Here is a 22,287-nt window from a genome sequence, read left to right as displayed (position 1 = left end):
ACACTCCTAAACCTTGTGGAAAGCCTTCCCAGAAGAGTTGAAGCTGTTATAGCATCCTTGTTTCGGTTTCAAGGATATCTGTTTCGGTTTCTCCTTTTGAATGACGAATAAAGACTATTGATACCTGCTGATATAGACAGTTAATTTCTTATACGCATGTACTCCTAACGCACATGCCAGTTTGCAGTCAGCTGTAGTCTGTGCTGTGCGTTCAAGCACAGCTTCTTGGTCCAGACACAGCCAACGCAAGGCAACAGTGTCGGTTTTCGTCGTCGCTTGTTCTTTAAAGTCGGCTTGGTGTGCCCCAGGCTTAACAAAGCATACACATAGCACACTACCATATTTCTTCAACTCAAATCCCTTAAGCAAGTTTCATTAATTAGGTCATCCGGAACCACTTCACTTATACCATGATGTATTTTGTTACATCGAAAGATGAACAGTGTCTACGCTGATATTAGTCTCTGTCTGTATCACTCTTATCCCAAGGTAAACAAATGGCTCGTTTCCATCGAGCGGTACGGTACAGTACAGTACAATACGATTCAGGATGGTAAACCTTGATCCGGCTTGCATTTCAACCGCCAACAGTACCCTTCCTTGATAGGCGTGGTGTATGCCAGAAAGTCATGATCGATGTCATTCTCATGCGAAGAAGAAAGCGACAGAGTAAACAACATTGGAGGACATACAGCAGATCTTATTCTTGCTTCTCGTGCCTCTTGTGTTGTCATTCCCCAGCACACACAAGTGACGATTCTCTGTCAGCAAATTAACGTTCTGCAGTGAGTCTAGCTCCACCCTTTAGGGACCGGACTACTGTGCTTGGTACCCCAACAGAAGGGTCCCAAAAAAGTGGTTTGGTACGGTTCAGTTCGGTATTTTGGTACCATTCAAAACTTCTGACAATCGAAGCAAAAATAAGTGCATACCATACTGTACTGTACTGTACTGTACCGCACGGTGGAAACGAGCCAATAGACAGTCTGATCCAATCTGTATCCAGGCCAGATGTTGGATTTGCACCCACCCAGAACATACCACAACACAATGCTTTTCAGTCAGCAAAGACCTAATCTACTAATTGGCAACAAACGTACAGTAACTACAACATTGCAGGTCTGGTAATGTGCCATAATTTCATTAACATCAAATTACCAAGTAAATATGTATAGATTTTATTTATTTCCACTTTTTCCTCCAGTAATGTACCTTATGTTTTCATGTCTTCCTTGTTGCAAATACTTGCATTCCTGTGACATTTTGAAAAGCCTTTACATTTTGTGTTATTGTTACTTCTGTTGTTGTTGTTCTCTCTTGTTTGAAATCATCAGTGAACTAAACGAGTTAAACTAAAACTTGCTAACTAAAAAAACACAAAAACATTGCAGAGTCTGTTCTGGAAATGACCTACGCAAATAATTTTCTTCGCTGGTTTAGGATCTGGCACAACACCGAAATCATTATTAGCATTACAAGCGACGTATCAAAGCCAATCACACCTTCCATAGCTTGAGCATAATGGATAAGCATTGACACACCAACACATCCCTGATATAAAAAGCGCTGTGACTTACCATTGTTGTCAGGTGTCATGCTAACAGTCACTGTGGTATGTGGGAAAATGCTGAGAGTGTCACGGTTCATCCCATCGCGCTGAAATGTGTTACCCTGAAAGTAGATACCATGGATATCCACCTCTGTGCCCAAGCCAAGTGTGTGCCACACAGCATGTTCCCCGTTACACAACTCCAGGCCAGGCAGGTTTCCATACATGAAGCCATTTACCGCTGAGAAGAAACACAAACATTCTTAATACTGCCAGGAAATAAACTTGTATATTCACAAAGTGAGGAAGTAAAAGTACATGATTGTGTGATTAAACACACACAAACACATATATGCATACCATGCATCCTATTGCTCTTCTGAAACTCATCATTATTTGGATGTGAATCAACACTGCCAAACGTTTCAATGTTCTGTTCCAGGTACCAACTTTCATTCTCATCAATCACAGAGAATAACAGGAAAAACTTGTGCTGAATTTTGTCAGCATGCTAAAGGAACACACCCAAAACATGGAAACACACACACACACACACACACACACACACACACACACACACACACACACACACACACAAACAAAATATATAGGTTATTATATTCACCTGCATAGTCTGAAAAGCAAAAGATGCATTGCACATTCCACAAACAAGGTACACTTGTTTGGTGTCCAATTAATTTTTTAAAGCATTACAGACACAAATCTTATTTTTGTTGTGAGACTTATTAGATAAAATTGTTATTGAACCTAATTATTCTAGTATGAAAAGTAACTAGTTTCAAACACATCCAATATCTGTGTCATAGCTATTAAACCTAAATGACCAATGTAACATAATATCCCACATTAGCTGTGTCGTGCACAACCCTGTTATGATTTTCTGCTTATGCTAAAAACACAAATAAATATGACTTTTCAATTTTTGCACAAACTACAGTGTAGATGCCATTCTTCAAGCAATCAAACCTATACTGTAAGAAAAAAATCTAACAAAGATATTTCTTTAATTTATGGAAATATAGGTTTATTATAAAAGCAAACCAATATTTAGCCCAAAACTTGATAGCCCCAATTGAGTGACTGAATAATTTAGGCTAGATTTGCAAACCTGTTTAAAAATAAAACAGCTTGTATAAAACAAATCTTGATGTCTTGTGGTTGACAATAAATCAACCCCTTTCACTGACCAGTTGCTGAAAACGGAAAAAGTCCTTCCTTTTTCAGGTCTCAAGTCTTTTTCCTTCTTGTGCCATATTTGTGGAAAGTACCATATTTTCTGTATTGGCCTACAGTATGTGAGTTTGTTACCTGATGCCCACTTCCATCAGGAACACCTTTATTGCACACTTGTATGGGCCCAAATAAACCAGAGTTAGTGTCACGAACAGGATCAACAGCGGAGTAGTACAAGTATGAAAGACAAGGTGGATCATCGGCAGAGGGACCTTCAATAACTCTCCAGTGATAGGTGAATCGTTTACCAGGAGCCACAGAGGCTCCATCTTTCTGAGTACCTGTGGAGGAAACAATAATAAACACATACATAAAAAAAACTAGAAATGCTTTCCCTTCATTATTTATGCTATATATTTTTTTTATATTTTAGCCAAATATTATGCAATGTGTGTATTATACTATTATTCTTTGTGTTCAGTTTCAAAATGAAATTCTCAACAAAGGGCTAAAGCAATGGTAAGCATTTTACCAAAGGCCCTTTTTTGGATGAATGCCCCTCTACTTTGCTCTTAGCACCCCAGTTGAGAACAGCTTGAAGGTCTACATGATTATCTGTGTGTACACCTGTAGCTGTATATGACTTACCATCCTGATACATTGCTCCTTCATAGGCCTTCTCATAATGCAAACCATGTGGCTGAATGCTATAGTTATGAGTAGCTTTATTAAGGAATGTCACAATGATAACATCACCAGTCTCTGCTCTGATGACAGGACCTAGGGTGGGGGTGGGTGGAGAGATAACAGATCACTTACCATCTTCACAACAGAATGTTTAAACTTTATTAATATAACTGTGCTTCATGAAACTGAAAAGCACTCATGCACTGTAGCATGGCACCAGCTCTACGGCATTTTACTAGAACTCTTTATCATAAACTTTAAAGTCAGCAAGAAATCAAAAGTTACCACATTTATTTTCTTTATTAATGTCACTGGTCTTATTGTTAACGATTCATTTGTGCATGTTCTTGTTGTTGTTGTTGTTTTATTTTTACTTTTTTTAATTCTTTAATCAAAACTTGCTATTGTGCCGTATTGCAGGTAAGTGATTTACATTGAGATGCCCTAGCTCACTTTTCACAATCCAATTAACAAGCGATGTATAAGTCAAAGTCCTGTCCTACATTTATTTTTATTTTTAAGCCATCTCACTCACAAAAACATCATAATGTGGCTAAGTAAGTAACTTCCATTTAATGCATACTTTAAAATATTATCAAAGACATATCAGTGTTCATACACAGATAAGACAAAAATAAGGATTTTACCCAGAATTCCAAGATGCTCATCTGAGCCCACAATATGTGTTTTGGTATTAAATGTTTCATCAGTATATGAAATGTATCTGGCCTTGCGGTAAGTTCCACCCAGTTTACCACCATCACGACTGAAGTACGACTCAGAGTCACTGCAGGAAAACAGAGTCACTGACGACATTAACACTTATATTATAGAAAAATAAATGCAAAATTAAACTTCAAATAAGAGTCAATATCAGGTAGGAACCATTAGCCACAATTATATCTATGATAATTACATTAATGACATCTTTGAATCTCTGTGTACCTTCAAAGGCTTCAAAAACAAGGTCAGTTGAGATATATTCAAGGCTCACTGGTGTTGATGTAATTTACACTGTAACAGGAAGCTAAGGCAGGACATATTGAATTGCCCCTCCCCCTTTTCAAATAGCCAATAGTGTTTAGTTTACCTTACAGACTGCAAGTCATACTTGACAGCACCATGGAAGTGAATCTGAGCACAACACGTTGGATTCAATAGTAGAGGTGTGAATATATTCTACCTATTTCATTCTTAACCAACGTACAGTTGGAAAACTGAGTAAAACTCAAGCGTTTGAGCAGCTGAACACACATCTCTGACCCATATTGCTCTGTGACGTGTTAATGGTTGCTTTGGCCAGGTGGTGCTTATAGCATAGGGGGCGGAGCTTTAGATTCTAGAGAGCATTTGATTGGACAGAAGATGTGATGAGAAGCTGAAGTCGTCAGTGATGTTATTAAAATCATTGATCTATTTTAGCGGAAGTGAGCGACTGTAAGATTTGAATGCTTATATCTCCTAAATGCAAATTTTGATATTGTTTTAAACACACCAGCGTATTCACAACCTTAAAGGTCCCGTATTATGCCCCTTTTCACAAGATGTAAAATAAGTCTCTGATGTCCCCAGAGTGTGTATGTGAAGTTTCAGCTCAAAATACCCAACAGATCATTTTTTACAGCATGTTTAAATTGTCATTTTTTGGGGCTCAGAAAAACGCGCTGTTTTAGTGTGTGCCCTTTAAATGCAAATAAGCTGCTGCTGGACGACCCAGGGGGCGGAGCCTCACGAGCTCGCGCTCAGTCTCTCAGGACAATTTCATCTCACGGAATGATGATAATATCAGAAACTCTCAGTAACGGTGTTCATTTCGAGTCGGACAATAATGCATACAGAGTCAGAGTGCTGTATAGAGATGGAACAGGTATAGTTTAGTAGTTTAATTACGGTTATTATAACGTATTTGTCATCTGCTTGTATGTATCCATTATTTATTAATAGCCTACAAGTCTGCTGTTTCGGACCAGGTCCGAATGATATGATCAAACATATACTGATGAGTTTAATAAAGTTTATTGTACATCACACAAAAGATGAAGTGTCAGTTTTACTTCAGAAAATCACTGTAAGAGCTGAGTAAACACAGTAAGGTATAAGAAGTGCGCAAGTACATAAACGAATTTCGGTAGAGTTGAGGGAGCATTCCTGTGGGCGGAGTTTAGTCAAAAAACTGTTCTACTGACGACATTAAAGAAGGAAGTAGAGGGATGTAGTCCAAACGGGCCGTTCGATGTAGGCGACTTCTGTTAAATAAAATATCTCACTTGGCATTGAACTTTGAGCTTTATAATTTTACAGATATTATTTATACTCTAACAACAACATTACACACTAACTAAAGTTTGAAACATGGGATCACGAAGAACGGGACCTTTAAGGCTAACATATTCATACTAAAAGCTAAAAAACTTAAATTTTGATTTCAGGGGGCTTTAAAGGTAAAGTGAATAAACCGAGATTAGACTTTTATCTTAACTTTAAAATCCAGTGTACTGTAGAAGAGATTACACCAAATGGATGTTAAATGGTGTTCTTCTCCTAAATCTTTCTGTTTGCAACATTGTCTGTGTTCAAATTAATAGTGGCAAAAGTTTATCCAATCAGAATTTATTCCCTGACATTTACAAGCAAAGCGTGAGTCTGACCTTCACCCCTTAAAACTCCCTCAGCAATACAAATGATTAGAATCTAATTTCAGATGGTCAGATTCATCATCCAATTCTGCTTTTACCTGGTAGGTGTGTCATCTTTCAAATATATAATTGCCAAGCCTTTGTAGTGGGACTTGTGTTACTCAATCATGCATTAAGTGTCTCCAAATCCTGTTTCTACCTGTGTCGTTTAGTAAGTGTTTCATTTTCCATGTAGTTCATTCCTGAAGGGGCGTAGTTCCAGTCCATCTCTTCAGCAGCAATGTAGAAACGTCTCTCAGTGCCAGGGGCTTCTGCTGGAGAGGACGCTGACCCACAGGTCGAGACCTCATAGAAACCCTGCATACCTGCTACTCACAAGTAGAGACCATAAAAAAGAGAGATTCAGAAATCTTGAAAATAAAACTTGACCTGCTTTCTTAAATATTTAAAGGTGAAGTATGTAGTTTCTGCGACACTAATGGCACCTAATGGAATCACAAAAATAAATCATATTTTGCAAATGACCCTTTTGCATGTTGCACCTCCTCCAACTCAAACATCACAATCGCAGCTCTTCTGGTTGCTTGTAAAGTCATCACTCAACAGTAGATTACTTTCAATAAAAGGTCCAACACGCTATGTGTCATGAGTAAGTAAATAAGAAAAAAAAAAAAAAAAAAAAAGGGACGGTTCGGAGTAAAATCAACCTAGGGACCCATGATTTTACTTTTGCACCATGACCTCGAGCCAAACACCCCCCAGAAGCCTTTTTTCCCTTGGTTGAACATTATTAAAGTTAGAGCTTATTTAGAGATATCAGCCGGATGGCTTAGTGCAGGCGCTAATGGATCCTAGGCTGTATCTTGTAAATTACCCCACTAATAATGCCCAGAATGGTACCAAACTTCTACAGTAGTACAAATAGATTCTGTACTCATAAAATGAGGGATTGGAAAGTTTGTAAGAACATCAGGAGTTTATTTAAATAACACTTGCCTGACGGCTCATGCTACCGCTAACCCGGACGTCGATGTCACTTCCGTGATTTGGGAAAAGCACGTAAAAGTCCTGGCAGAAAGCGATGCATAAGGATGTAGTGTAATGACAAATTATTATAATAACAATAATCAGCCATCCGGCTGATATCTCTAAATAAGCTCTAACTTTAATAATGTTCGACCAAGGGAAAAAAGGCTTCTGGAGGGTGTTTGGCTCGAGGTCATGGTGCAAAGGACCCTAGGTTGATTTTACTACGAACCATCCCTTTAAGGTGGTCTACACTGGACATGTCAAAGTAAACATTACAAACTGGAATATTTGTCTTTCTGAATGGGTGCATGATAATGCTGTATTGAAACATCCATTGTAGTGCGTTGTTCGCTTTGACATGTTCATGATCTGTTTAATCTTTGAAGGTTTAAATGCAGTGAAATTTGGCTTGCACTCCTGTAACCGAAGCTGAATGTCTTTTCCCATGTTACACATCAGCCATTGTCCCACACCGGCCAAACAGCCTCTGGCTCCGCCTGCTACAGAACTCTCGCTATTGGTTGAGCTGGAAAGATAAAAGGCTTGCTCGACTTGAACCGGCGCTGCACAGACCGATCGGATCGGAGCGAAAATGCAGTGGAGTAACACATATGCAATGCATTGTGTTTTGTAAATATAAATAAATGAGCCTAGATAATATTTCACAAATAAATACAAACCATCCTACAAATTGCATGTAACCTTTGAACAAAGACCAAATCTATTGCATACAAATGCATATCTGTCTGTTATGATTGTGAGACACTTGGCTTTTTATGAGATCTCTCAGCTCTAGTTTCTCACAAATGTGTCCAGGCAGATTTTCTCACAAATGCAGTTGAGCAACTTCCTCTTCTAAAACAGTAAATGTATCTCCAAAGCAGACCGAGTTTTTTTGCTAGTCGAGTTTTCTTTTGCAAAGCAGACCGAGTTTGTTTGCAAAATGATGAATTTGTTTGTTTAATTATGGCACAACATTAAATCCATAGAACAAACCTATTGAAAGATCTGAGGTGACTCTCTGAATGTTTAGATGGTGCCAGGGAGGATCTATCTTAACACTTTTGGGGGAGATAAACTCCACTTGCAGAGATAAGTTCATCAAAAATTTTGTACCACTTTAAATTCAATCAAGATGAAGATAACAGAGTTGAAACTCTCAGAAAAGTAATTAAAATTGCAATTATTGTATAAGTTACATTCATGGATTCAAAGTTGTTGTTATGACATAAACACAATGATACATTTTCTTTTACAGTGTAGCAATCAAAATTAGAAACAGTCAAACTAAAACAATGTGTCAACAACATGGAAGAAATTGGCAGAAAGATAAAACAAGTGTCAGTAAAAAACTGGTGCAGCAAAACTGAACACTATACCACTCATAGTCATCAAAGCAAAACCAAAAGTGATCATACACTGATTAGACAAAACCAATGCTTCAAAAAAGCAGGAACACATATGGGCTTAACACAGAGATGACAGAAAGACGGTAGAACACTTACCTTTTATATGATCATTGACTTGGCAACTTAACAACCATTTTCCAGGTGTTCTCGGGATCATTGTTGCGGTGACAAAAGTCGCAGGAAACAGACTAAGAACATCTGTGCGGTGCATGCGATCCATGAGGGTGTGTCCATGGAAATAAGCGGAATGAATGTCCACTTCATTGCCAATGCCAAAGAGATGCCAAGATACAGGACGCCCAACACACACTTTCAGTGAAGGCAAATTGCCATAAACATATCCATTGATCGCTAATGGGAAAATACAAGAAAAAGTTGAACAAGTGACATTGAAGGAAAATAGGATATGAGATTACACGTTTTATAATTAGATACCAAAAAAAAACAATAATTCTGCATATTATTCACTAAAATAATAACATTTGATCCTTAGAAATTAAAATCACAAACAACTGCAATGGAATTTTAGACTGCAGCCAACTTTGGATATCAAAAGGAAAACTAAACTTTTGTTTCAAAGTGGAGCAGATACAAGAAGGTACTTTCCATGAAAATGTCAATCATGCGTCATCAGCTAAAACTTACATCATGAAATTTAATGTGCTAATCTAATACTCTTGGTAACAGACAAGGGTAGCTGTAACAATTTAATACTAAAGATTTCAATTTAAAGATTTAAGAATGAATCACTTATTTTTAACTGATTAACGGCTACAATGCAATCTAAGCCTCTTTGAGTTCAAATTGTCTACCAAACGCAAAAATCTAATTATTTAAGCTGATTTAAATTTTTTATTTAAATTTGTCTATGATAAAAAGAACATTCCTCAATAGAACACAAGGAGAAAAACCCAAATTGTTATGTATTGATGAAGTTAAAAGTTCAACCTTGAGAAATACTGAGACTTACAATGCATAAGGTTGGATTCTCTGAATTCCTCATCTGCGCTTTTCATAAATTCTTTTGTTTCATCTGGTTTAGAGCAAAATCTTTCAATATTCTCCTCCAAGTACCAGCTTAAGTTCTCATCCACCACACTGAACATCAAAATGTAATCTTCATCCACATCAGAGCGCTTATTGCTAGAGTTCAGAGTGCCTGAGATAAAAAGAGAAGACAAAATATAAGGAAAAGAATGAAATGAGATATAAAGAGTAAATATAATGAGAACTGAATTGGGAGGGAGAAGTGTTGATGTTAAGAAGTAGTTGGTACTGTGAGATACTGTACAATCTTCTGTGGGTATTCCATGCATGAACAGTTTATCAGGGGTTGTGTGAACCTTACCTTTCTTGCAGGTGAGCAGAGCTCCGATAAGCCCTGATGCAATGTCTTTAGGTGCATCTCCATGTGAGTGGTAAATCCATGTGAGACAGCTGGCATCTGCTTCAGTGGGGCCGTACTCTGGTTTGACCTCCCAGGTGTACGTCCAGCTCTGACCTGGAGCCACTGCATCATCACTCTTATCACGACCAGAGGTGCCATCGGGATACAACGCTCCTAAAATACAGAGTAGTGAATTCAAGTAAGGCAAATGAGATTATCCAATCTGATTTATTCAATGAGTCCTACTGTGATTTGACAATAGGGGACATTTAATGGAATACAAGATTTTCTGTGCTCTTTTAATGTAAAAAGTTAAATGAACAGCAACTTTTCTCCATAGTCCACCCAGACTTTAAATGGAAGCTAAGATTATGCTAAATAGATCATGCAGAAATATTCATGGCACTGATATAACCCTGACTACTAAAGTTTACATAAAAATTGAAAGTTACAAATTTCTACATGCTAATTGGATAGAAACAAAAATGTTGTACCATGGTTATCCAATCACATAAAATAGTTTGTTTGCATACTGGCATCTTTAAAAAGCATTTGTATAATGTACTCTTACAAAAGACATTCCATTACATATTTCACCAGCATTAAATCAAACATTAAAAAAGACGATGTATAAAGACGAAATATATAAGTCACTCATCTGGTGAAAGTAAAAGCCTTTAATTAACTGGGTAAATCACTAAAAACAATTAAAAAGTGCAGATCTACATGTTGTTGTTGTTCTATTTGATATCTTAGCACATATTTTAACAGTTTATTATTTCAGCTATGAAAGTGGTTGCTTCAGGTATAGCTGTTATTATGAAGATTCAAGTTGTCTAAAGTCATTTCTGTGAGTTACCCTTTAAACATCTCAGTACAAACTTGCATTTTGACACTTTGCTGCATATCTTTTCGTTTATTGCTCTGTTATTGATTTATGGGATGTATGTGTGTCAATAGACTCTAAATTGCTGTCCTGACTCATAGATAAACAAAGACACAGCAAGATAAGCAGAAGGAAATGGATGAAGAAAGAATAAATACGGAAACTGATAGAGAGAGAGATAATTGTCCAACCTTCCGAATCCTTCTTATAGAACACTCCATGTGGGTGAAGAGAATAAGGTCTGCTTGCGAAGTTCTTCATATGCACCTCCACGACATCATCGACCTCAGCCCGTAAAATAGGTCCAAGGAAGCCAAGCCACGCAGGTTTTGGTATTTCTTGGGAATAAGTGTCATCGGTGTACTGTCTGTACACAGCCTTTTTGTAAACTCTTCCTATTCGGATAGGGCCATTTGACAGAAAAACTGATGCGTGTCTGTTACAGAGAGGAAATCGAAAGTAAGTAATGTAAAATGTGACCAGTTACTGTCCTGTTTTACTATTAGGCCTACTGGTAAATAGATATGTCAACACACAAACTTACTTGTTTAGATCACTGTTGACAATGTTTCCGCTTGGTGCGTAATCCCAGTCTTCCTCTCTTATGGCTATATAATATGTCCTCTTTATACATTCGGCTCGCTGTAGCGCGATCACGACCGTCAATAAAGAGCACAGCACAGACTTCATCGCTTATGGCTGAAACACACACACACACACACACACACACGTATAAATATCCGAGGCAGATCAGAAAGAGACGCACGTAAATGCCAGCGCGGGCAGATTTTTTTTTCCCCGACACTGAAACTATGTGATAAAGATCAACATACAAAGCGCGCTGCTAGGGTGAAATAATAGCGAAACCGAAAGTTGGGCGTCAACTGCAGCAAAAACACATGATTCTTTCCCCTTAACAGAGCACATATTTAAACTAGCCAAGAGCGCTAACGTAGCGTACGTGCTGTAAAACAAACAAGCATTTGCTTCATTGAGCGCCGCGTTTTTTTGAATCTATCGGACCATCGTTTGCTCTGTTTGTTTTACGCCACAGTTTAGTAAAAATATGATTCTGTATCACAATGATGAGAAACTTTCACAGTTATGACTTACTGTCTCATTATATTGAGAAACTTTCTCATATAACGTTTAGTAGTAGGGGAGAGTGGGGTCAGATGAGATCAGCCAGTGGGTAAATTGACCCACTCCCTTTATCTTTGTAACCATACACTTGTATTGCCATGTGACCATTTTGAAACCATGTTATCGTTTCTGCCAGACTGTGACAAGGAGAAACAGGAGTGGAACTTTAAAAAGTAAATTTGGCTTGTCAAAGTAAAAGTTTAGCATAACAGAAACATGGCTGTATCATTTAATTTTTCCTAACATTTTATGCACTGTTCTTACAGGTGTTTTTTTGTTTTGTTTTTTGTTTTTGTTTTGTTTTTATAGTAAAATACTAAAAAAAATAATTTGCTGTTAATTGTAGCCTACAGTTCTTTACTGTAATCTACAGTATGTTACTTTAAAAATGCACTAAATTAAAACTTGAGTTAACTAATTTCACTTGCAGAAACCGACTGCCTTAAATTGACCAACTGTCATTTAAATGTATTAACTAAAATGCATAATGCATTAATAATGTGAGCAAAGTATTACTGTGAACTTATTTCATTTGAGACCACTAAAAAACTATTGTACATAAAAATATTTTCACTGGACCAGCAACTACACAGTCACCGTCTGTTAAATAAAGCAACATGCAGCGTATCATCAATGTTTTTAGATCTTCTCCTGGACTGAAGCACAGGCTTTACTCTTCTGCACAACGGTGACCCAAAAAAAATAATTTTACAGTAAACTACTGGCAACAGTGTTGCCAGTGTAAGAAAAAATTATGTGGATGTTGAAGATCTCAAAAATGTAGTTTATTACAGCATAGCAGTGGCAAGGTCCACGAAGCACCTTGGGTTAACCAGCGTCAGAATGAACCCAGAACATCCAAATCTTAAACCTTTTATCCTCTTCTTAATGTAAATGAAGTTGCTCTTGTTGCAACAGCTGTGGGCTGTATGTTAATGAAGTTGTGACACCCCATTGTCTGAGAAGGTTCTCTGTGTCCCACACCCATTCCCATTCTACAATTGACTACCATTTGTTCAGGATCTGATCAACTCAAATGGTGAAGAAACAATATAACTTGACTTTCTTTCATCTCTATGATAATTAAGCCATTTTGGGGATGAGCTCATTCTAAAATATAGTTTGGAGTGGAATCTGGGTCGAGGCAGACTACAATTTCTTACAGTTGTTATTGAGGTGTTTAATTGAAAATGTTTGGTTTGAAGTTACCATTATAGAGATCAGTGTTTGCTTTAGTTGGGTTCTGGACTCTTGACTTTTTAACATTAGTTTCTCTGTCGCTGCTTGAACTGTGTTTTTGCAGATCACACTTGTGCACACACACATGGTTTATGAATGATTGCAGTTATATTGATTACCAAAATCATCATATAGCCTTACTAACCTCATTCAGAGTTTAATCCTGTATCAAAAGTGTTACATTAGCACCACTGTTAAACTACAGCAATGAGTTACAATGATGATTTTTTAACACATCATGCACAACCAAAGAAAACAGAGCTACACTGTATTGTAGAAACACAGAGATATAAAAAATTAGCACGTGAATCTTAATGGTTGGTTGCAATATATATATATATATATATATATATATATATATATATATATATATATATAATGCACTATATGATTTCAATATCCTTTAGAATAACTGGTTACAGAAATATTGCTGTATTTCATGTTGTAGATTAACCGATGTATGATAAATATTAAATACCCATAAACTCAAAGCTTATATACTGGATGTGATCAGAGAATCAGACATGTTCAGGATGATTATGGCATCATCTCAACAGCCTAAAACACCTGATCATCTTCCTCTTGGCTTTTTCTTGCCATAACAAATGTGTTTTATAAACACACAGCTAAAGCAGCCAGAGAAAAACTAATGTTATAGTCAAGGGTCAAGAGGGTATAGGGTGTGATTGGGAAAACAGCCTCTGAGTGTCGATTGTGAGCACTGTTGATTTACAGTATATTCCTGTAGGCTATTTTTCTTTTCTACGGTATATTACTGTTTTAATGGAAAATGGTATGATATTGTCAGAATTTGCAGCAAGGGATAACAGTGTATTTATATATTCAAAATGTTATATTTAGAACATTAATCTCATAGCATTATTTTAGCAATTGCAATTGCAGTGTAAATGTATTATGATGAATAGTAAGATGGACTTTGTTGATACTGATTTCATTCAATTGGTATAACAGCCCTATAGCATATAGTGTAAAATAGTTTAATTAATTAAATTATGATCAAACTTTACTTAAAAAAAAAAAAGTATTAGAGGAGTGCCCCTGTTTATCACTTGATCACCTGCCCATCAAAATGTCTGTGCACAGCCCTGTTCCTAACCCTATCCCTAAACCTAACTTATCCCTAAAATTAGAGGGAAATGATAGGTGAATATAACACTGAAGCACCTAACTCTGGTTGTGAACTTAAACTTGACATAAACTTGTCCCTCAAATCTGATTGGTTGATTGGAATGTTGTTCCAGGATCAGTAAAGATGTTGATCCAGGACTATGTTGCCCTTGGTGAAATCACATTCACAGCAGTCTGGACTGTTTTGTGCATGCGTAGATAAAAGAACATTTTTCATTACTCTTATTTTACTCATTATTATGAGAAACTAAGTCATAATTACGATAACATTTTCATTATTGTGACAAAGGGGGAGAGTGGGGTAAGATTAACCGTTTTTACTTATGTGGTTCTCAAGATAAGAGAAAATTAGTCAGAAGTACAATGAAAGTATCTAAGGTAATTTCAGGATGTTTCATATATTTTAAATGATCAGAATGCATCAATGACAAAGGGTTCTAAAATATGGTTTCTAATAAAAAAGTGTTCCTGTGGCTCAAGGTTACCCCCAGGTTAGGGGTAAGTTGATATTTTTACACTAAAGTTGTAACCTTCCCAAAACAGACTAAACAGAGTTTAAGTAAAATTAAATAAAAACGGAATTTGAATGAATGAATAAATGTCACTGAAACAAATAAACATTTAGGTCAAAAGATTCTTGGCATTGTAGTTTTTCTGCAATGTCGAACATGTTAGGCCATTAGGGACTACAGGTGGAATGTAAATATATGATTATGCATCTTCTGGTTCTTATCAGAGAAGGATATGGTGTACTTGCACTATAAAATAAAATAGTTAAAAAAAATAAAAAATAATGCTAAACTAAACCAGTTGTGTATTATAACGTTGAAATTATACCAGTTTATACTTCAGAGAATAAACTTAACTACAGTGCCTTGTGGCGGGGTAAGTTAAAACACTGGCTCAATTTACCCCACAGCATTTGGCTCACTTTGCCCCATAACTTAGTCTAGAAATATAGACGCACCCTAGCGGCAGCAAAATTTATTTTGCAGCCAGTGTAGTCTAGCAACTCTCCATTGACTTTCGAGCTGGTAAAACAAAACTTTAGTCAGGCCAATCAAATCGTGCATAGAGTCGGTGGGCAGGCTTTACATAATGACAACAGAGTTGTGATGGTTCCGCATGAATTCCCTGCTACTTGAAAACAAAGAAGAGCTACTGCTGGCGAACAGCGGTCTTTCGAAACGGCTTTGGCCGTGACTTGGAGTTAAGCTTTTCTTTGAGAAAAGAACAAAGAATGGCACTTAAGTCATTCTTAAAACAGGAAGATGTGTTCATAGTTTTGCCAGCCAGATACAGCAAAAGTTTAATCTATCAACTAGCTCCGCTGTTGGGAAAACGCTCTGGTTGGTTTAAGCGCTGTCCTATTGCGTGCAGAGCGAATTTGAAAGACAGCCGTTTATCCCGGCCCTCGGATTGAGCCCTGACAATGGTGAGTTGCCAGACCTAACATCTTGATGTAGGCTACCCATAACTGCCATTTTGAACAAAACTAGCTACCTTACCAATTCAGGCTAAAGGATTTGCATATACATTGCTAAATCATCAATATGGATCATAAATATTTTTAGACCTGAACAATATGCTTTGATGTAACTAAAACCAGTTGATGGGGACAAGTCATAATAAGTGAATCATAGTGAATCATCATTCATTCAACCAATTAGTTCAAACCCGCTGATTCATTCATGAAAAAAGCAAGTGTCAATAATATGAAGGTTAAGTTATGCCATAAGAATCACATAGCAGGGTAAGATTTGTGGAAGTGAACATAAGGTTGTAAACCTAAATTAAAACTGCAACTTGTTTAAGCTAACACAAAATAAATATGATTTGTATTCTCCTGACTTCCATTTTTCCACGCTAACACTGTTGCCATTTTTTTCTTTTCCTTGCAAAGCCAAAAGCTTTGCAAGCCTCTGAACAGTGATTTTCAAGTGAAAACAAAGAACTAAAAAGCGTACTGACTGCGTAGAACCAATCTGTATGTTTAAAAAACAAACTGTTGCAAATGTCTAAATGGTTTGTTGTGCACGTAGGGCAAAAAGTTCCTGAAATAACCCAATATGTACTGTTCTGTGTCTTTTACAGTTTTGGCACGATTCTCTCACTCAATGAGTTTTGCAAGCGTAAGGAGGAAGGCGGTATCACCTTCTTCTTGTAGCAAATCAAATGAGGCTCTCGATGACTCTCGATTTACTTTTTTCTTGATTGGTTAAATAAACACGCCAGACGCCAAGACATTTATCTTTATTTGGTTCAGCATCATTCTCACTGTCGGAATGGTACTTCTAATGTACACATACATGTAAAATAATAATAATAATAATTAAAACATGATCCATTATAAGCTGTGTACCATTAGGCTACAGTCCCATGTGTTCATACTGAATTTCAAACTGGTGCTACTTAAAAGTAGGCCTAGTATGGTATAGTATCTGCACTATTACATGCATAATTTCACCTGTCTACTGATCAGGGGTGATTCATGATATTTTTTTAACTAAAATTTAGTTCAATAATAATTGATTTTTATCTATTTTTTATTAAACAAGCTGTAATTTAAGGGCATTTCACAAAATATAACAAAAATATTTACTAAATATTTATCTGTAACTTATTCACCATTTATCATCTGTAATACCATCGTGTAACCACTAGACAGCAGCCGTCACAGTTGGCCAGAGTGACTGCGGTTACGCCGACTGTGTGGCAAAAGCGGCAGCATGAAAATCACACAAAACACATCTAAAATGGGAAAGAGCTTTGCGATTGACTGTAAAGATAGATTTGACAAGAAATCTGAGGTATATTTTTACAGACTGCTGAAAGCTACAGAACAGAGAAGCAAATGGATCGCTGCAATTCACAGGAGCAACTGGTCTCCAGGCAGCGAAAGGTGGATTTGCAGTTATCATTGTGTGTCAATATGCTGAATTTAGGGGTAAAGTCATGCCCTATATATTGTATTGTTATATATTGTATTGACAACTCATCAGTTAAATATGATCTTATATTCTGCATAATTGGATGTTTTTACATAAACACTGTCAAAAACTATACAAGTTTTTGGGCAGGACAATATAAAGATATATATAACACTGATATAAGTGATCACCTGGATTAGACCTACCTATTTTGTTTTTATGTAAAGCGTTCACAGGCAAATTTACTTTATGTATTTACCAAGCGTCAAAATCAGGCACATATAAATGTCAGGAAACAAAACTCCTGGCTGCATGTCAATATCCATGGATTGCTGGAACTTTTGTCAATTGTAAGGAACACTATATCAAGTCCAAACTTTAGCTTAAACTGATAATCGTTTGTTTTACTTGTGTTTTCGCAGTTGCCTCTATTAAATACAGTCATGCAGAAGTTTTATGTTTATTTGAAGTTTAAGTTTTTGCATTAGTCAAGTCTGGACACAGAGGAAGCATTTGTTATTCATACTAGCTACATATAATAGCTTGATCAATCAATATTGACTAGGGCCCTATTTTAAAATATATAATTGTTAGTTGTCGCAATCCTCAGTCACCAGATCAGTCACCTCACACTTCATGTCCCATAATCCCTCCTGGCTCACACCTGCACACTTCACAATCATTCACACCTGCCATCAATCACCTTCATAAGCTCCACTCTATTTAAGCCTGCTTCACACACTCATAAAGTTGTGGTCTCATTGTTCAACACTGAACCTCTACCTGACTACTTACCGTCCTTTGTCTTCTGTGTGTCATCGTCTGCCAGTGTTCAGTCCACTAGCCGCTTCTCATCTCTACCTGCAACAGATAAGACTCCTCATTTACATGCCAGTATCACAGTCACATTCTGCAATGCAGAGACCAACCTGCTAACTTCCTGCGTGTTATTTAATAAACTCTATTCAGATTTTAATCTTTTACACAAAAATGAAAATGATCCCATAATTTACTCACCCTCGAGCCATCTTAGGTGTATATGACTTTCTTCTTTCAGCACAGTAGTGAACCATGAGTCTTGAACCTTGGCCCTCTCACCCCCTTCCCTCGTTGGGAAAAAAGTTCACTCGGGCTAAAATTAGCCTAGCTTACTGTGTCCTCTTCTATAATACTGCATGTTACCTTTGACAAGAAATGTCAAGCAAACATCAGAGTGAGCGAGAGGGTTATCACCAAAATTAAACAAAAAGTAATAAAAGGCAGATCACAAAGAATTGCAACATCACACAATTGGTGTGTCATTTCAGTGGAATATGGTGACAACTGGCCACAAAACCAACAACATTGAATATAAGCAGATGCATCCTGACAGCGCTCAGACCAAAGCAAGCAAAGCAGCGACAGACACTTCCGCATATGTTGATAATAAATCATTAGACTGGCACATCAGACGATTAAATGTTTGCAAAAGACTGTATTAAACTTTATAAATGTAATTATTATGCAGAATTACAGCAAATGTGCATGGTAGCTAAATTAGTAAATTTAAAGACTGACCAGTAATGTGTTCTCAACTAAATAGAGCCGTATTTTATAGAGCCGTAGTTCGTGCCTGAGACGTTAAGAAAAGTTTAATTTGGCTGTAAAAGAGTGTCGTACGTAAAATGGTGGACGAGAGTGTTAACAACTCAAGAGAAAAACTAGTAACTTTTAACGTGAGCAAAAGGATATATACTCGAGATGTGAGTGCGAGACGAGGGATAATTAACTAAACAGATGTGTACGAACATTGTACAACACAGTTGTGTGTATTGACGAGTCTGGGCAGTCTGAGTTAAGAAGGCACACTTGTCTGTAATTAGTCTACACATTGACATGTTAACCTCATTTAGCATTACTTTATCAGCCATTACATGTAAAAGCGCATTCAGTATGTACTGTTAATAAGAACTCCAGTCAGATTCAGTGGTAAAATGCTTTTATTAATCATTTTGTGAGCTTATTATGAGAACAGTGATGAAGTGCGGTGTACATGCAAAGAAAAGCGCTCCTTGTTTGACCTGTGTTTTTCATGTCTTTTGAACAGAAATACATGTGTTGCCCCAGGAAGTGACATTGCATCCTTCTTAAAAGTGTAACAATACATCCCTCATGCAACAAAAATAAAACAGAAAAGTACAACACCTCCCACCTCTGTATCACTTCTCTGTACATACTCTTCTGTGGGCCTTTCTGTCGATGTGGACTCTTGTAACTCATGTTGAAGTCAGAAATAACACAGGAAGTAATGGAAACAAATGGGCATTACGCACTTTCTTCCCTTTTGATGTAAAAAGTTAGAAAAAGTGAGGCTAGATAAGTTGGCTTGTTTCTTCATGATGGTGTTTCAGGGTTAGCCCATCTTAACTGTAACCTTATGCCTCCTTGAACCAACCTTAAACCATTGTTATCTGATTGGATCTCATCTCGTCTAATGCTTTTTTTTTTTTTTTTTTTCTGAGCTTTTAAACTCAGATGTTTGTCCAACCCCTTGGAAGAGTTCTCAACAATTAGGTATCGTCTTTGGTTCAGGGTGTGACTGTTTCTCCTCCTCTCACATTAATTACATGCTATCTGATTAGTCACATGGTCTCTTAACTTTCCCACTCTTGCAGGGTATGATATAGACATTCATTTTATAATGAGAAAACAATACATTTAACACAGATTTGATTCAATACCATAATTAAAAAAATGAGAAATCATTCACGATGATATCAAACACTCCATGCTTCCTATGAACCATTAATAAATACTAAAAAGCACAAACAACGAGTGATTACAACATGATAGTCAAATGTGGGTTACAGACATTATGTAGAATTATTCAATGAAATGATTATAAGTCCATCTAGCATTGTTTTGGAATGATCTGATGCATTTTGATATGTAAAGGCAGTCTCTGTGGTTTTAGAGAGGTCCTGCTGTTCAAGGAAAAGTCAAACAGAGGTCTTCAAAAAAAGGTCTATTTTGTATCTCTGTCTTGGGGATTAAACAACCTTTGGCATCAACTCAGGATTGTCCTTGGTGTGTTGTCTTTTTGACCATTAGTCTTGGGTTAACTGCCTAAAGTTGACATATCCATGGTTCCTTCTTTTGAAACCATCTCTTACAAGCACTCTTTGTTTTAAAGCTGTGGAGAAGTTTGTCAGTTAGCTTAGACTGGATGGCGCCCAATTGACAGGTCTCTTATTTATGATCCAGGGGCTTCATGTATAAAACTTTCTATCGATTTCATCCTACTAAAGTTAAATTTTGCGTGCAGACAAATATTTTCTGATTTATAAAAACATGCGTACACCAGAATCTGTGCAAAATTGACCTTTATACAGTAAAACCCAGTCAGCAGAAAATTGTGCATACTTGCATCCTCTCCCCATCTCTTCCCCGATGTAACCATGTATATGGCTTACAATGCCTAGTTTTACCATGCATAATGCCATGTGCATATCAGTTCTATGCATATTCCCATCCACGTGTTACATTCACCGCTTCGGCCATTCACAGTGGCAGCTTAGCGACAGATTAGTTCATGCCATTTTACCCATTCTTGCAAGGTAAAGTTGTCAGAGTTACAGTTCAACACCCATAGTTACTGATCTCAAAGCAATAATCCTTATTTACCTCTCCCTCTCCCCCTACCCCTACACTACCCCTAAAATGATAACACCACTCCGGCACCATTACATGACTGATATAAAATAATCCTTGAACTGCCACCTTACCGTGGTGGAGGGGTTTGAGTACCCGAAGGACCCTAGGAGCTATGTTGTCTGGGGCTATATGCCCCTGGTAGGGTCTCCCAAGGCAAACAGGTCCTAGGCGACGGGTCAGACTAAGAGCGGTTCATAAACCCCTTATGATGAAGAAAAATCCAAGGACCGTGACGTCGCCCGGTATGGTCTCCTCAATCCCACCGTCATGTCTTCCATTGAGGAAGCAGAGGCTGAGGGCTCGGAGGTGGACTCGTCCATCACCCAAGCTGAAGTCACAGAAGTAGTCAAGAAACTCCTCGGTGGCAGGGCACCGGGGGTGGATGAGATCCGCCCCGAGTACCTCAAGTCTCTGGATGTTGTGGGGCTGTCTTGGCTGACACGCCTCTGCAACATCGCGTGGCGGTCGGGGACAGTACCTTTGGACTGGCAGACCGGGGTGGTGGTCCCTCTTTTTAAGAAGGGGGACCGGAGGGTGTGCTCCAACTATAGGGGGATCACACTTCTCAGCCTCCCTGGGAAAGTCTATGCCAGGGTACTGGAGAGGAGAACACGGCCGATAGTAGAACCTCGGATCCAGGAGGAACAGCTCTATACCCTCCCCAGGGTGCTGGAGGGTTCATGGGAGTTTTCAGGCGGCCGAAATGAGCTTTCTCCGCAGGGTGGCTGGGCGATCCCTTAGAGATAGGGTGAGAAGCTCGGTCACTCGAGAGGAGCTCAGAGTAGAGCCGCTGCTCCTCCACATCGAGAGGGGCCAGCTGAGGTGGCTCGGGCATCTTTTCCGGATGCCTCCTGGTCGCCTTCCTGGGAAGGTGTTCCGGGCATGTCTCACTGGGAGGAGGCCCCGGGGAAGACCTAGGACAGACTGGAGGGACTATGTCTCCCGGCTGGCCTGGGAACGCCTCGGTGTCCCCCCGGAAGAGCTGGAGGAAGTGTCCAGGGAGAGGGAGGTCTGGGCATCCCTGCTTAGACTGCTGCCCCCGCGACCCGGCCCCGGATAAGCAGAAGAAGATGGATGGATGGATGGATGGATATAAAATACATCAACACATTAACAGGGACATAGGTTATTGGTGTTAATAGAAGGCAGAATACATTCAGCATATTGTCTACCCATATTACATTTCTTCCCCCATAGGCATTTTTTCCAAGTCCATAGGCAGCCCCAATTTTCAAGGCATACAGTCCATTCAAGCAACTCCACTCAATGGAGGCAATAGCCCATATATTCCAGTCCCCATGTGATGAGGTAAAAAGTCCATAAGGATAGCATGGTGCTGGGAGGGGTTAAAGATTA

At 38.1% G+C, this 22,287-nt stretch overlaps 1 protein-coding gene across 4 annotated transcripts in view; it reads right to left on the bottom strand.

The window, feature by feature from the left end:
- LOC311090673 (ferroxidase HEPHL1-like) overlaps positions 1–18,271 on the bottom strand; it is a 40,568-nt gene extending 22,297 nt beyond the window's left edge. The window contains exons 1-13 of one of the 4 annotated variants that reach the window (XM_084126110.1): positions 18,256–18,271; positions 18,034–18,099; positions 11,322–11,476; positions 10,969–11,213; positions 9,853–10,065; positions 9,475–9,663; positions 8,601–8,855; positions 6,266–6,434; positions 4,078–4,217; positions 3,392–3,523; positions 2,879–3,084; positions 1,910–2,060; positions 1,578–1,790 (exon numbers count right to left, since the gene is read on the bottom strand). In XM_084126110.1, coding sequence (XP_083982236.1) covers positions 1,578–1,790; positions 1,910–2,060; positions 2,879–3,084; positions 3,392–3,523; positions 4,078–4,217; positions 6,266–6,434; positions 8,601–8,855; positions 9,475–9,663; positions 9,853–10,065; positions 10,969–11,213; positions 11,322–11,467 — 2,059 coding nt within the window. In that variant the 5' untranslated portion in view covers positions 11,468–11,476; positions 18,034–18,099; positions 18,256–18,271. Of the gene's footprint in view, positions 1–1,577; positions 1,791–1,909; positions 2,061–2,878; positions 3,085–3,391; positions 3,524–4,077; positions 4,218–6,265; positions 6,435–8,600; positions 8,856–9,474; positions 9,664–9,852; positions 10,066–10,968; positions 11,214–11,321; positions 11,582–11,610; positions 11,768–11,890; positions 12,052–18,033; positions 18,100–18,255 lie in introns of those variants that run through there. The other 3 variants (XM_084126109.1, XM_084126108.1, XM_084126107.1) reach the window with 3 other exon arrangements.
- Between the last annotated feature and the right edge of the window lie 4,016 nt (positions 18,272–22,287).

Source organism: Abramis brama (assembly GCF_963993115.1).
Source record: "Abramis brama genome assembly, chromosome: 10".
Classification (NCBI taxonomy): domain Eukaryota; kingdom Metazoa; phylum Chordata; class Actinopteri; order Cypriniformes; family Leuciscidae; genus Abramis; species Abramis brama.
The sequence above is the reverse complement of the archived record's forward strand: the minus strand, read 5'-3'. Positions and strand labels throughout refer to the sequence as shown.